Source organism: Zonotrichia leucophrys, chromosome 1A (genome assembly GCF_028769735.1).
Source record: "Zonotrichia leucophrys gambelii isolate GWCS_2022_RI chromosome 1A, RI_Zleu_2.0, whole genome shotgun sequence".
NCBI lineage: Eukaryota > Metazoa > Chordata > Aves > Passeriformes > Passerellidae > Zonotrichia > Zonotrichia leucophrys.
In genome coordinates, this window is record NC_088170.1 from 40,297,848 (window position 1) to 40,311,654 (window position 13,807).

At 48.7% G+C, this 13,807-nt stretch overlaps 1 protein-coding gene across 3 annotated transcripts; it reads left to right on the forward strand.

Moving 5' to 3' along the window:
• The first annotated feature begins 6,330 nt into the window (after positions 1 to 6,330).
• On the forward strand, positions 6,331 to 12,705 carry MB (myoglobin). 3 transcript variants are annotated; one of them, XM_064732300.1, is made up of 3 exons: positions 6,331 to 6,533; positions 10,959 to 11,181; positions 11,877 to 12,705. In XM_064732300.1, exons 2-3 carry the CDS (start codon positions 11,029 to 11,031, stop codon positions 12,021 to 12,023), a joined length of 300 nt encoding a protein of 99 aa, XP_064588370.1. In that variant the 5' UTR covers positions 6,331 to 6,533; positions 10,959 to 11,028; the 3' UTR covers positions 12,024 to 12,705. The 3 variants fall into 3 exon arrangements, with proteins under 3 accessions (XP_064588370.1, XP_064588363.1, XP_064588357.1); XM_064732293.1 differs by lacking the exon at positions 6,331 to 6,533 and adding an exon at positions 6,893 to 7,026; XM_064732287.1 differs by lacking the exon at positions 6,331 to 6,533 and adding an exon at positions 8,782 to 8,900.
• Positions 12,706 to 13,807: the final 1,102 nt, after the last annotated feature.

Sequence of the window (13,807 nt, forward strand, 5' to 3'; positions counted from 1 at the left end):
CTGTTGGGAGAAGTGGAGCAAGGGGAATGGGCTCTTAGAGTTGCTAGGCTGGGAAGTGCTGTTTGCACAGAATCACTGTGGAGAGTGGCACCAACTCTCCCTCTGGTGGGCATTTCCCTCTGCTTTGTGTAGAGCCTGGTGGCAGCCCTGAACCTCTGCTGGCCTCATCCTAATGAGAGGGTTCATAACTCCTGTATTAAATACTCATGTGAATTAGGCCAAGAGGGGGTCCTGAGCTGCAGAGCCAGCACCTGGAGTGCCCTGGCATCGTGCTTATCACTCTCCAGGTGAGAGGCACAACTCTGTCTGCAAAATGACACACCAGAAAGCAGGACCCACAAGAAGGGAGCAGCAGATATGGAATCAATGACTTCCCACACTCAGTCCTTGCAGGTAAGACTGGCCAGGACTTCACTTTCCTGCTTTCCTCTCACTTTGTTCAAGTCAGTCGTTTTAGTTTGTTTAAAAAACCAAACAAGTCAAAACTTACCACATTCCCATCTGAATTTCCATCTGAACTCCTCTCCTGTCCAAAGATTCTCTCTCAGCCTACACTGTGCTCACGGATGAGACATTTGTATTACACGTTTTTGACACAAAAGGTCTGCCTGTTTTGTCTGGTCTATCTGCAGTCCCATTTCTTTTCCTGACTTTTTGATCTGTGGTCCCAGTGTGGCCTTGTCTGTTTTTTGTTTATGACTTGGACCCTCTCTGCCCCAATAAGTAGGTGAGGCCCTGTATGTCTTTCTGTGGGGGCCAGTGTACCTCTCTCAGCTCCATGAGCAGCAGGTCTACAAGAGCAGCAGATAAATGCTGGTCTTTTGCTCAGGAGGATAATAAATCCAGTGCAATTTGGGCCTTGCTGTAAACTCATAGACAAGTCACAAAATTAGCACAGAAGCACAGAGAAGGAGCATGAATTCATTTGGAGCAGAGTGAAATTCACCATGTGGAGTGAAATCTCTGCTGCAGCTGATGGGGAAGGAAATAAAAGGACCGCAGGCTAAGAGAAGCAATTTCCAGACAGATGCTGCCACAGACCAGCTGGATCCGACCAGCTGTGCCACCAACACTGGAGCACTTAGCAGGAGGAGGAAGATCAAAAAATAAAACTGTGGTGTTTGGGGAACTCACAATTAAAAAGGCATGAGAGATGGGAGCCCTGCATGTGCAGAGATCTTTGAGGGTAATGGAGCTTCATTTTTGTTGCTGGTTTGGGTTTTTATTTTGATGAGCATGCCTTAAAGCTGTTTGTGAATGGTTAGAAAGTGATTATCAGATTTTGTCTTTGTGTATTGGCCGATCTTCTGCAAAGTTACCAAATCAGCAGGTTGTTTTAAGCGGTTTGACCTAGTAAGGCTGCAGCCATGTCTGAAGTATATTTTGGGGAGCATGTGTAAGAGGATTAACAAAAATTATGAAGAATTTTGCCTATGGCTGTTAAATGAAGCATGCAAATATAACCTTGGGAAGTCCTTTAGCCTCAAGCTGCTGTGATGGAATAGAGCTGTTCCTGCTTCTTGCACTTTCCCTGGCCCCCTGCCACTAGTGTTGTTGGGGGAAGAGGCTAGATGAGATAGTTGTCCATTAATCCTGTGTATGTAAGATGGTTAGAGGTGAGCTTTCCAAAGGTGCCCAGACTGGGACATGTGCATATGCAACCCAGACCCCAAAGAGCTGGAAGGGCTGGCCAGGCTGAGCATTTGGCAGGGATGCCATGTTACATCTTCACCACTGCCTAAGGAACCACTGGACTGGGATTCTCAGCAGAGGTGAAATCTTCCAGTATTTGTAATTTTTGTGCCAGTATCTTGCAGCCAGCAGCAAGCCCCACCACTGTGGTTGTCTTGCCAGCAGGACCCTGAAGTGGACAAGGCAAAAGATTTGTCTGCAAGCACATCAAAGGAAACAACAGAGACCCCGCCCTAACTGAGTGGTAAGTGTTCTGTTCGGGTAGCCAGGCCACAGGTGGTCACTGCTGCACAGTTGTGATCTGCTTGAAGAAAACCGTGATTATTTTGCCAAGTATTTCTTATCAGAGGGATCAGTTTTCCTGCAGGAGTTCCCGGTAAAACCAGCAGAGCACAGAAAGCACTACTGGATTAGGGACTGCTTAAACTGGTGCTGCTTCTCAGAAGAGAAGGAGTCCTGGTTGTTCCTCTCCTCCCTAAGGGTGCACTTGGTGGTGGAACAATAATGCAAAATGAGACCTTGAACTTTGAAAAGGGCCAACTGCAGCTGGAAGCGAGAACCTGCTGGAGCTCATTAAAAGGCAAGTGTAAACATCAATAAAAATGAGGGGTAGATCTTGGCTTCCCCATGGGCTCTTATCTCACAGAAGCTCCATGCTTTGTGGATGAGAGGATGTTTTACAGGCAAAGGGAATGAAAACATGCCTTTTTTCTCTCTTTTCACCCCATGAAACTCAGGCAAAGGGAAACCCTAATCTGTATGTGCTGTCCCACAAGTTAGACAGTGCTGCCTGGGGTTTTGGAGGATGCCTCCACGGGTGTTCCTTCCACAAAGGATGCCTGCGTAAGTAGCTCTGCCTCCCCGTCCCCCCTGCCAGCATGTGTTGGTCCAGCTGTGTGACAAATCAGACCACAGAACTTATCTGGCTTCAAAATACACTCTCCAAAATATAAACAGATACTTCAAACTCAGACCAGTTTCTTAATCCAGTTCATTTGAAGCCCTCATAAAGAACTGCACAGGCATCATGGGGTGGGGGAGGATCTGCTGTCATTGCCTCCAAATCCAATTTAAACAAATGCACAGCTTCATATTAAGTGCTGGTAGCTTGAGGGCCATTGCCTGCCCAGCAGATTGAGAAGGAACTTTGCAGCTGTATCACCCAATTTTACTATGTAGTGATGGGGTCTTCCACTCTGGTTTTGGGAGGCTGAGAGCCCCCAGCTAAGCTGTACACTGTGTGCTGAGGCCCAGTGCCTCCTCTTCCTCAAGGAGCAGCTCAGGCAGGAGGAATTATTTATTGTTGCTGGCTCCCTTCAGACTCTGGGCACGGCTGCTGGTGTGTCTGTAGGAGGGAGGCTGCACTCTGGGCACTTGTTTGCACTGTGGCTCAGCTCTGTCACTGCTGAGGCTGCTCTTGCTCTGGCCTTGGCCATGCTGCAGTTGCTGCTGCCTTTGCACGCACATGGGTGAGCACCTCTCCAGCAGCACCCGGGAGCCTTGCAAGGCACCACCCATATACCCAAGGCACTGGGAAGAGGAGAATTAGGACATTCTCTGGCATGAGGCATGGAGTGGGGAGCGGCCACCCCTTCCAGCTGCCTGGATTTCATCTAACCCATCACTAAATCCCAGCCTCAGCCACGCTGTAAATGTCTCTGCTGCAGCTTCCTCTGGGTAACTCTGAGCTGCAGAGCTCAGGGTGGCAGGCAGACACCCAATACTGAATGCAGGCTGATTGCTTGACCTTTACTGCCCATGTGTGTTTTTGTGGCCCTGCCTTTCTCAGTTGTCCTTCAGCAGGCTCTAGTTACAATATTTTATTGATGATGAGGGATGAGGGAGGAATTCCTCTCTTGCTTTAGTGTTTCAAAGGGTAGTACACAAATTCTTGAGTGTCAGTATGGTGTTACAAAGTCTAATCCACCAGAAGAGACTGCTGCATGCCACATCTCCCACTGACTCCTGGAGATCTCCAGGTCCCACTGGTATAACCTGTGTTCTTACCTCTAAAAAATAATTTTCTTCTTTTGCTCCTGAGCGGGTGAGACTTTAAAATCCGCCTGTTGTTCTCTAATCATACTCTTCCTTTCTTAAACCGCACTCACAGTTTCCCACACAAAATCCTCAGTCCTTTTGTGCTCTGCATTTCCCAGTCCTTCAGAGAAGGTTTGCATCCCCAGAAAGAGCTGCTGCAGCCTCAGAGACAGCTTCAGTTTCTGTATTGTAGCCTAAATATTCTTGTCCTGGATTGCCCTTCTGCTTTCCCGCACATTCTGCCACTGAATGCAAGCACTGGTGTGCAAGAAGTGTCTTGTTTAGCTGAGATAAATGTTTTCCCCAGGTGCTGTGCAAAGTTAACACACATTGTGAGATGCCTCAGTAATTGCACAGGAGCTCTGGGTCATGCCTGTGTTATGTCCGATAGTCACCAAAGGCTGGCTGGATCCTGTGAGCACTGAAGTGAAGGTAAAGCTACCTCTGACTTTACAGCACAGGGCTTGATCCCAGAGAGAATCCATGGTAAGTATATAGCACAGCTCTGCAAACTCACAGCCCAAATCTTCTTGTCCTGATGCTGAAATCTTCTGCTCCTAGTCCTTCCTCTTCCTTTTAAGCAAGCAGGTCAGGTCACCTCTCAGCTGCTGAAATCCATCAGTGTACAGGAGCCCTGCCTGGAGGCATTGCTAAGAATAGTGTCTACGAACAAGGGGAAGAGAGGAGTGAGCCTGGAATGGGATTTGGCCACTGCCATCATCTGTTAGACTCCATCTCATTTCCTACAAGCGGTGGAGGCTACACAACACTCAGTTAAGGATGGTGCTTTTACATGACAGTCTTCTGCTTCTCAGAGTGCTGAAGTTAATGGCAGGGCTGCCCAAAAGCCAATGCTCTTGCCCTGCTGTAAGATCCATTACTGCATCCCTCACCTCTCCAGCTCAAGCTGCTGTGAGTGCAGGACTCTCACCTGTCTGTCTGCATAGACTGAGCTGCAGGCTCCTGAAACAAAGCACAAATGAGTCTCTTAGAAGAAGCTGTATTTCAGCAAAATGCCATAGAAACCACAGCTGCGTTACGGAGGGCCTTTTCCCTGGCATTATGCAAGAGGTAATTATGTAAGTTGTTGTTATATAATATTCCTGGCTTTTTTGGAGTGCCAGCCTCCCCCTGACCACAGCAGTGTGTATTACTTACGTCACGTCACTCTTTATACAACCCAGGCTCGCAGCAGAGCTGGGGCTGCTGTCATCACCACTCCCAGCCATGGGACCCTTGGCTGCTCTCAGAGCTTTTTAAAAATTATGTTGTGGGGAAAAAAATAGCTCATTGAAAAGAAAAAGATTATTTGATCAAAATATCTGTTTGTTCCTCTGAGACATTTTGCTGTGTAAGCACACAAGATGGTTTGGGTTGTTTCTTGAGGAAAGACTGGATTTTGGAACATCTCTGTCTATTTCTTTCTGGAAAATTCATTTCACAAACGTACTTCAAATGAAAAAGAAATGTGTGATTTCTGCCAGTGCCTCTCTCTTGGGTGCCCATTTCCCCACTTGCAGCAGGTCTGGCTGCAGAGGAAACAGAGATAGATATTTGTTCTCTTAACCACCAAGGCAGTGTGGAGGACTGCTGAGCTCTTTAACATTCATTTTCCAGCCAAGGTTTGGATTTCTCTCTTCACAACACTGATACTCTAGGAAAAAAAATTGAATATGGCCAAAAAAACTTGGATCTGGTCCATCCCTGTGGCTGGTGTGTGTTCCTCTGTGTCCCCCAGCTCCACCTGGGCACTGAGCCCCATAGGAATAACGCCAAAACAGCGGGTGAAACTGTACCCAAGAGCCAATCCCTGCTCTTTCTCTGGTGTGTCTGTGGGCTCAAGTGAGTCACAGAATTTCCCATTAAAGAGGAGGACAAGTGGCATTTCTGTCCATGGAATTGTGGCATGTTCTAAATTAATAATACCTGTAGAAAGGTTTGCCAGCTGTAGAGGGTGGAGCAAGGCAGGGGTGAGATTGCATCCACTGTTTTGCCAGAGACCACTCTTCACCTGCCTGCTGCTGTAAGGTCGGGATACCTTTCCCAAGCACCTTTGGGTAGCATTTTTGGGTAGAAACAAACCCCATGAAGTTTCTAGAACCGTATTTCTCCTCGCGGCAATACCCTGAGTCTCAGCTGTAGCTCCGCTGCTGTCCCATGGGATATTCCCCTGTCCCCATGCCACCACTCCAGCCCCCTGCAATATCAAGGCTGCGGGGCCGGGGGGGAAGGCACAGCACCCCAAGTGGCCAAGGAATAACGATGTCTCTACATCCCGCACTGAAAACGAGCCCCTTACAGAAGCTCTGCACCCAGCGCTGCCTGCCTGCCCCGGGGTCACCCTCCTACCCCCGGAATGGGAGCGCTGCCTGTGCCGAGCCTCCTGGCCGCGGCAGGGCGGGACGTGCCCCGGTGCCCGCGGCTCGCTGTCCCGTGGCCACGAGGTGGCAGCAAGGCCTGGCCCACGGGGCCGGAGCCGCGGCCCCTCCGCGCCGGGCCGGGCCGGGCCGGGCAGCGCTGCGGGCCCAGCAGCGGCCGGGCTGGGGAGGGTCCCCGGGTCAGCCAGGGCACCGCGCCCCGCTCCAGCCGCGGCTGCTCCTGCACCGCCGTCCGAGGCGCTTTGCAGTGGGGTGAAAGCGGCCGCACTGCGCCAGCAATGTGCCCAAAGCCTGGCCAAAAGCAGCCGAGGTCCATTGCTGCTGGTTCAGTGACAGCTTCAGGTGTGGGGGCAGAGACGCAGCCACGTGTGCCGGCACGGCCCCGGTGTAGGCAGAGCTGCTTGAAACAGGCTATTCAGTCACCTGGTACGTTTTAAAGGAGGCAGCCCCTGTGCTGGCTCTCTGTGCTTTGTGTTTATCCAGATGATTATGCAAGTGATAGATTTTGCCCCATGGGGAAGACAAGAGGACTGTAGATACTAAAATGTTGTGTCCTTTTCGTGGCTGCGGGGTTGAGGGGTGGTCTGGTGCACTATAAAGCTTCTAGTATTTCTGTAGACTATTTATTTAAGCTCCAGGGAGAAAAGCTTATGATTTCATTTCATTACTACTTTGCTTGCAGAAAAAAGCAATATGGAATCTCATACCCATTTTAAGTATTCTGACAATTTAATGTTAATGTCCATACCAGGACTTTTGGCTTCACAGCCCTGGGGAAAGCTGCAGAGAGTGAAGAGTCGACCGATTTCAAATGGAGTTATTACATCAACTGCGTAGTTCCAGCTTGGGGAATATACAGAGCTTGGTGCATGAGCAGCAGCCTCTCATGTACCAGGAGCACGTTTCTGTTGTCTGAAAGGTGTGTAAACCAGTAAGGTCAGTGTTCAGGATCCTGCCCAAGCCTGGAAGGATACAAATGCTTCATTACTGCTGTGAGCACATGGGCAGTGAGGCTGCAGATATGTAATCTCCCCTGTTTCAGCCCTGTGCTGTGGACAACTGCACAGGGAATGAATTGGAGGAGTACTAACCTCTGTTCCATAAGATTAGCTTAGTTTGGCTAATTGGTAGTGACCTGGTGTTTGCACAGGTAAATCCAGATGAAATCTTGAAATTGAAGTGTTGGATGTAGATTTTTGGACGTGAAGCAAACTAGTGCATAGAGGAGATGGAAGGGGAGGATTTCAGAGTCTCAAGTTGACTTGGCTGACAGAAGCTTGCAACATGTAATGGCCAAAATGTCCTTATCTCGAGGCTTGGATGCCAGCTGACACCTCCACTGGGCTTTTGCCACCCTTCTTACCCACAGCATTCCCTTTAAACCTCTGTGTTTCTAAGGCATGTGAGGCTCTGTACCTCCATCATCCTTGCTGCCCATTGTATGTGGGCACTTCTCTCCCCTTGCAAGGCTGGAGCAGGGAACCTGTATGGAGTGGAAGGGTGCAGAGGCACTGATGAAGCTCAGGTCCTGCAGCACTGTGCTAGACACTGTGAGGTTGAATCCTCTTCTCCTGAATTCCAAGGCAGGTCTTCAGCCTCTAGTTGATATTTCTTGCCTGCCTTCTCCTTGGAAACATCCAGAGCCAGGTGCACAGTTTGGGACAGCAGTACTGGCTGGGCTTTGTTATCAGGCTATGCTCTGACTGCAGCCACCCCCAGAAGGGACCAGTCACCCCACTGGTGTGCCAGGCCATTACCAGTCCTGACAGAAAGTTTAGGAGCCCTCCCAAAGCATATCCACATGGTTTGTCAGCTCACTGGCTTTTCCTTCCAACACTGAAATTTGTTTGGCTTGACAGAAGTAGCCAGAGAGCAGAACTGCTGGTTGGGTGGGTGTTGAATGTAGCTTTGCTATGTCCTTGTGTCTCTGGTCTGCTGCAAATTACCTTCCTGGCTCAGTTGTACATCTCTTGGCTCTAACATCCAGACTCAACCATCAGCTAATCCTAGGTATTTCCCAGAAAAGCAGGCAGCAGGATCCTGGCAGGCAGATGTGGGGGAACTGGCTCCGATACAGCTTTTATCCCCTCATTCCTCCTGCAGCAGGTGGGGAAATGACAGGGCTGCTTTGAATATGGTTATCTCTTAAGGGCATGTCACAAGTGGTGTGTTACCCCAGGAGAAAAGGATGGTGAGATCATTATGGGAAAGGAAAGGCCTTTGAAGTGATGGAGTCAATGCTACTGGCTGTCCTGGCCTTTTCTCCTGCCTGCCCTTGGCAGGCCCGGGGACAGGGAGGCAGGGTGGCCTTGCAGATGACTGGGCTCTTCAGAAATCTCCTGCCATAAAGCTTGACACTGTCTCTGGGTCCTTAGGAACCTGGGACAGGCTCCTGGCACAGCATTCTGGCAGTGCCCTTTCTGTCTAGAGTGGGACATGTGCCAGTCCAATACGAGAAGCAGAAATTATGCCATCAGTGGCACCCACAATAGTACCTGACCCAAAATAGCTTCCTAGAAAAAAACAGAGAGGCTGATTAGGTTAGACAAGCCTGAAAGAGAGCAAGAAGTCCAGCTGATGATTGACAGGTGTAGGTTTGTGGGCAGGGGCTATAAATCCCATGGGTGAGCTCTCCAGCTACCCTTTGGGGAAAGGCAAACGGCTGCAGGAAGCACTCGGGACCTGTCTTTGGTGAACCATGGGGCTCAGTGACCAGGAATGGCAGCAAGTCCTGACAGTATGGGGAAAGGTGGAGTCCGACCTCGCTGGCCATGGCCATCAAATTTTAATGAGGTAGGCAAGGAGCTTCAGTCCTAAGAGTAAAGCTGAGAGCTTTTGATGAGAGACATGCTTGTCAGTGTTTATTTCAACAAGGTGTTTTCTTTCTTGTAGAGTGGTGGTTTTTCCATTGCTATTTTCTGGGTTAAAAGTTACTCACTGTGTAAATTGGCTGTGCTTCTGTCTCTCCATCTCTCTGTGGGTGCAGGAGTAGACCAACGCTGCTTTTAACACACGGCTGTGCTTTGTCTCTCTGCCTCTGGTGGCCAAGCTCTGCTTTGGATCCTCATTTCCCAAGCACTACAGTGAGGAATGCTGGAGTGAAGTGTGTCATGGGGCTTCAAATGCTCTGCAGAAAGGATGTGGGGAAGCAGAGAAAGAATGAAAAGAGAGGAACATTACCTCTGTGGCAATTTTCTTGGAATCTATTTCAGTAAAATTAACTATGAAGTACCTGAGAGTTTTCCTCTCCCCACCTTAGTCTCACCTGGCACAGCCCTGCCCATCCTGCTTTTTGGCCAGAAATCTGTGCGATAACACTTGTCCATTACCTCATGATGAATTTGAGGTCTAAGTATGAAATGAGGCACATCCTTCCCCTTTCCTTCTCCATCATTCCAGTGTCAGAAGTGCCCCTGAGGTCTCCAGCTGAGAGAGGACCCCATCCTCCGTGTTGTCCTTGTGGTCCTGGCACTTGGAGTGGTGAACACCCCAGATACTGCAAAGCAGGAAAGAACATTAGGTGGACACTGGAGCCTAGCTTGTCCCTTAAGACCAGAGAGGATGCAGACTTTGAGGAGATTCTCTTAGCTCTCCTCTCAGACTGTGCACACCCAAATGGGTGTGGTACAGACACTGAGGAGAGTGGTGGGGATCTGGCACCTGCTTGGGGGATATCTACCCTAAGCATGGCTAAGGCAAGGAGGCCACATCTCCAGGCACATCTACTGCAAAGCTGTAAAAAACATCTTTGAAAGATGAGCCAAAGAAAGGGGCTGTTTTCCTTACCTGCATTATCATGATCCAGATCAGCTGCCATTTGAAGGGAAAGGAATGGAATGGGAATGAAGTGGGTGGAAATGTGATGGCTTTCCCCTCTTGTGGTCCAGAGCAGGAGTGCTGGAGGGATAACAGGAACCTGAGCCATCCTCACCCATCCATCTCTGAGGTGGCTACTTTGGCTCTGAATTTGCCACATGCTAGAAAAAGCAGTTCCCAATGGAAAACTAGTACCATTTTTCTTACAAGTATCACAGATTAGAGCAAGGCATTAAATAAATAGATGTCAGCCTGTGACTTTGCGCACCCCTGCCAACCCAGGTCTCCTCCAAGGAGTTTCTGAGGGAAGAGAGAAGGAAGAGGGAAGGGAGAGAGGGTGGGAAAAAAGGTCAGGAACCATGTTCCTCCATGTCTGCAATGCAATCATAGGGTTTGGGGGCACAGTAAACTCTCCCATCTAGATGACATTCAAGAACAAGAACACAACCTCCAGATATAAGGGACCTGAGGCTGGGGGCTGTTTTTTTGGTTGGTTTTTTTTTTTTTTTTTTTTTTTTTTTTTTTTTGTTGGTTTGGGTTTTTTTTTTTTTTTTTTTTTTTTTTTGCTATGAAAAGCTTGTAGAGCTCTCATTTCCTGGCCAACAAATCATGGGCTGATAAAAGAGTTTGTGTGAGAGGCAGGAGTCTATAGATGGGCTCTCCAGCAACAGTAAATTGATGAAGACAGGTGGTTTTGTCTACTTTTGGGTTTCCTTCACATGAATACAAGAACTCACCTCTCAGTATCATGACTAGCCTTGGCTCTTGTCTCTGTCTTAAAACCATTGACATAATCCAGGGGAAGGGTGCCAAAGAGTTATCAGAACTGTATGGAAAAAATACAGACACTTCCTCTGTTGCTCTAGTTGGGCATGTTTAGGGCAGTGTCTCTGTCATGACCAGAGGGAATGGAAATAGACAGGGGTGATCATCTTAAGAAATGGGTAAGAAGATGGGAATAAAGTAGTTTGAGTACTGAAAGGGAGGAATGTCAGGAGCTTCCCCTCTCCAAAGTCCCTCTGCTTTTGTCCACAGACTCTTTCAGGATCATCCTGAGACCCTTGATCGCTTTGAAAAGTTCAAAGGCCTGAAGACCCCTGATGCGATGAAGGGCTCTGAAGATCTGAAGAAACATGGAGTTACTGTTCTTACCCAACTGGGCAAAATCCTGAAGGCAAAGGGTAATCATGAGGCCGAGTTGAAGCCCCTGGCTCAGACCCATGCAACCAAGCACAAAATCCCTGTTAAATATCTGGAGGTATGGAAAAGGGCAGAGTCTCAATGTCTGATGTGTAGTGAATGTGTGTAAGACAGCTGTGTGAGAGTTGAGCTTTCATTTATTGATGACTAGTTGGACTTCAGTGAGCTCTCCCTCAAGTCCACGGTCTGTGTGTTCAAGCAGGAGGAGGCACAGAAAGGGCTCATGGTATGCAAATGGTATGTGAATATCCAAGTTTAGATTTCCCATTCCAAACACCACACACAGTCTGACCAACCCTTGACAACAATAAACCAGCCCATGCAGCCTATGCATGCCTGGGAAACTGTATTACATAAGGACTGTCAGTGACTGGACACAAGGGACACACAATTTTAGAGTAAGCCCTGGAGGATCCATTGGAGACCAAGACCCATAAAAGTAAGTGTTATACAAACACAGGGCTTGAATTTGCAGTCTTAATGGATGAGGCCTACAAAAAGTGGAAAGGGCCATGGTCTACTCAAGGTCATGAAGCAGATCAGCGTCAGAGCTAGGAATAGAGCCCAGTGCTTCTGCCTAGCCCAGACTCCTTGCATACTAGACCTCACTGTCTCTCCAGAGGCTGCAGGAAGGCCTACTGAATTAGCTCAGAGATATTTCCAGGCTCTGCAACCTATTTCTTAGTCTGGCTTTTCTGAAAATAAACCTTGAGTGTCCCTTCAGTTTTTCTTTCTCTCTTTTCTTCCTCATAGTTCATTTCTGAAGTCATTATCAAGGTCCTTGCTGAAAAACACGCTGCAGACTTTGGGGCTGATGCCCAGGCTGCAATGAAGAAGGCTCTGGAGCTGTTCCGAAATGATATGGCCAGCAAGTACAAGGAGTTCGGTTTCCAGGGTTAGCACATACGCACAAAGGAGCGCCACGATGGAGGGCCTGGCCACGCATCTTTCCCCAGTGCTATTTTGGACATCTCACAGTTGGCCATCTCTGCTGTGTGGGAAAGCTTTGATGAGAGGCCAAGAGTCACTCCAGGCAGCATAGAGGCACAGAGTGATATCCATGATGAACTGTTGTTTCCTGGCTTCATGTATACAAAAGAAATATTCTGCTTTTTTAGGAAAAATAACATTAGGGGTTATCTGTGAGCTTCAGCCTATTTTATCCCCTTTCTCTCTCTCTCCCTGAAATGCGGTCTCATCTGAGAGGCAAATGGCATGGCCAAAGATGAAGGGATGTGGAGGATCAAGGCAAGTGCTGAGTGTGGTGAATGAGTGAAGGAATGACTCAAATGAGAGATGTGAGAATGGGAAGCAGGGACACAGCATCCCATTCCTCCCACAGGTGAGACTGTTAGCAGGTTACTATGGAGAGCTTCCAGCACAGTGTTACCTTGCTTTGTGGGGGTGAATGCAGCCAGTCAGTCTCCAGTGCCTGCCAGCTCTGGAGGGTTTAGCTGTTGAACTTGCATTAGCAAAACTATAAAGAGCAGTACTCCCTGTGATCTGTAGGCTTTCTAGTAGCCACTACTATGTGTCTGAAGGTCTGTTGCCCTGGGAAGTGAAATATGTGTTTCTCAGAAAATAAAAATACCTGCACCAGAGTTGTGTGTTTGCTCCTGGCTGTACCAACACCCCAGTGAGAACTGGGGGAAAAGGAGAAAATGGAAAGGTGTTGTGCATACATATCTGGCTGCAGAGCAACCTGCACTGTCAGGTTGACCTGAGCAGCACGTGGCATCTGTCTTAGCCAGGGACTTGGGGCACTCAGATGCCACCATGGGGACATGACCTGATTACTGGACCTCACAGCACAAGACAGCAGCCTCAGCTCAGTGCCTCAGTGCTGAGAGAAGAGCTCCCTGAATAAAGGCCACTGCTGTGCTGGGGGAATGTGATGAGGGAAGGTTCCTTATTCATTTATGGGGAGGTAGCGTGTGCAAGCAGCCTTGGCTCCCAGCAGCAGTGCAGTGCGTTGCTCTCTCCAGACACTGGAAAGGAGGGATGATCAGCTCAGGTGGAAGGCTGCAATGGCAGCATATGCTCTGAAGACCCAAACTCTGGTCTTTGCAGCCTTTTGGTTTTTTGGCTGGGATGCCTCTCCAGTGCATGCTGCCCTGTGTTTACAGATGTACACCCACATCCTGTCGTGTACATCTGTAAGCACAGTGAGACAGACACAATGGCAAGATACCTCCCTCTTCCTGTTGCCCTCTCCCCATCCCAACACCAGGGAATTGTGGCTAGGGGAAACGCATGGAAGTGACACAACTGCTCTTTTTGGTGTGAAGAAAGTAATGCACCTTTATCTCACAGAGACAGTCTGAGGGCAAGCACAAGGAAGAAAAATGAGGCACTCAGTAACAGGAGCTACTAGCAGGAGCTAGTTCAAGGTACTCCCTGCTACACTGTGTGCAGTGGAGACAGTGAAGGAGCCACCAGCTTCCTTAAAAATCAATCCTGTACCAGCATGATCTGCTGTGTCTTTGGTCAGGGCAAAGGCCAAAAGAATTCAGTCTCTGAAAGGAGAAGGAACAATAAATTCCGTCGCAGAACTGTGCATATCTGATTTCTTGCTGTTTACAATTCCTCACTTTACCTCTGGGAGCATGCTTGGTGTTTCAACCTTTCAGAGGAGGTCACAAAGGCATATGCTGTCACCTAGATGAAGTTACAGCCAGGTGGTC

Excerpts from the sequence above, each read along its gene's own strand:
- MB (XM_064732287.1), top strand. The coding sequence starts at position 8,806 with ATGGGGCTCAGTGACCAGGAATGGCAGCAAGTCCTGACAGTATGGGGA. Across the intron at positions 8,901-10,958 it reads GGCCATCAAATTTTAATGAG|ACTCTTTCAGGATCATCCTG; the intron begins GTAGGCAAGGAG and ends TTTTGTCCACAG. Across the intron at positions 11,182-11,876 it reads TCCCTGTTAAATATCTGGAG|TTCATTTCTGAAGTCATTAT; the intron begins GTATGGAAAAGG and ends TCTTCCTCATAG.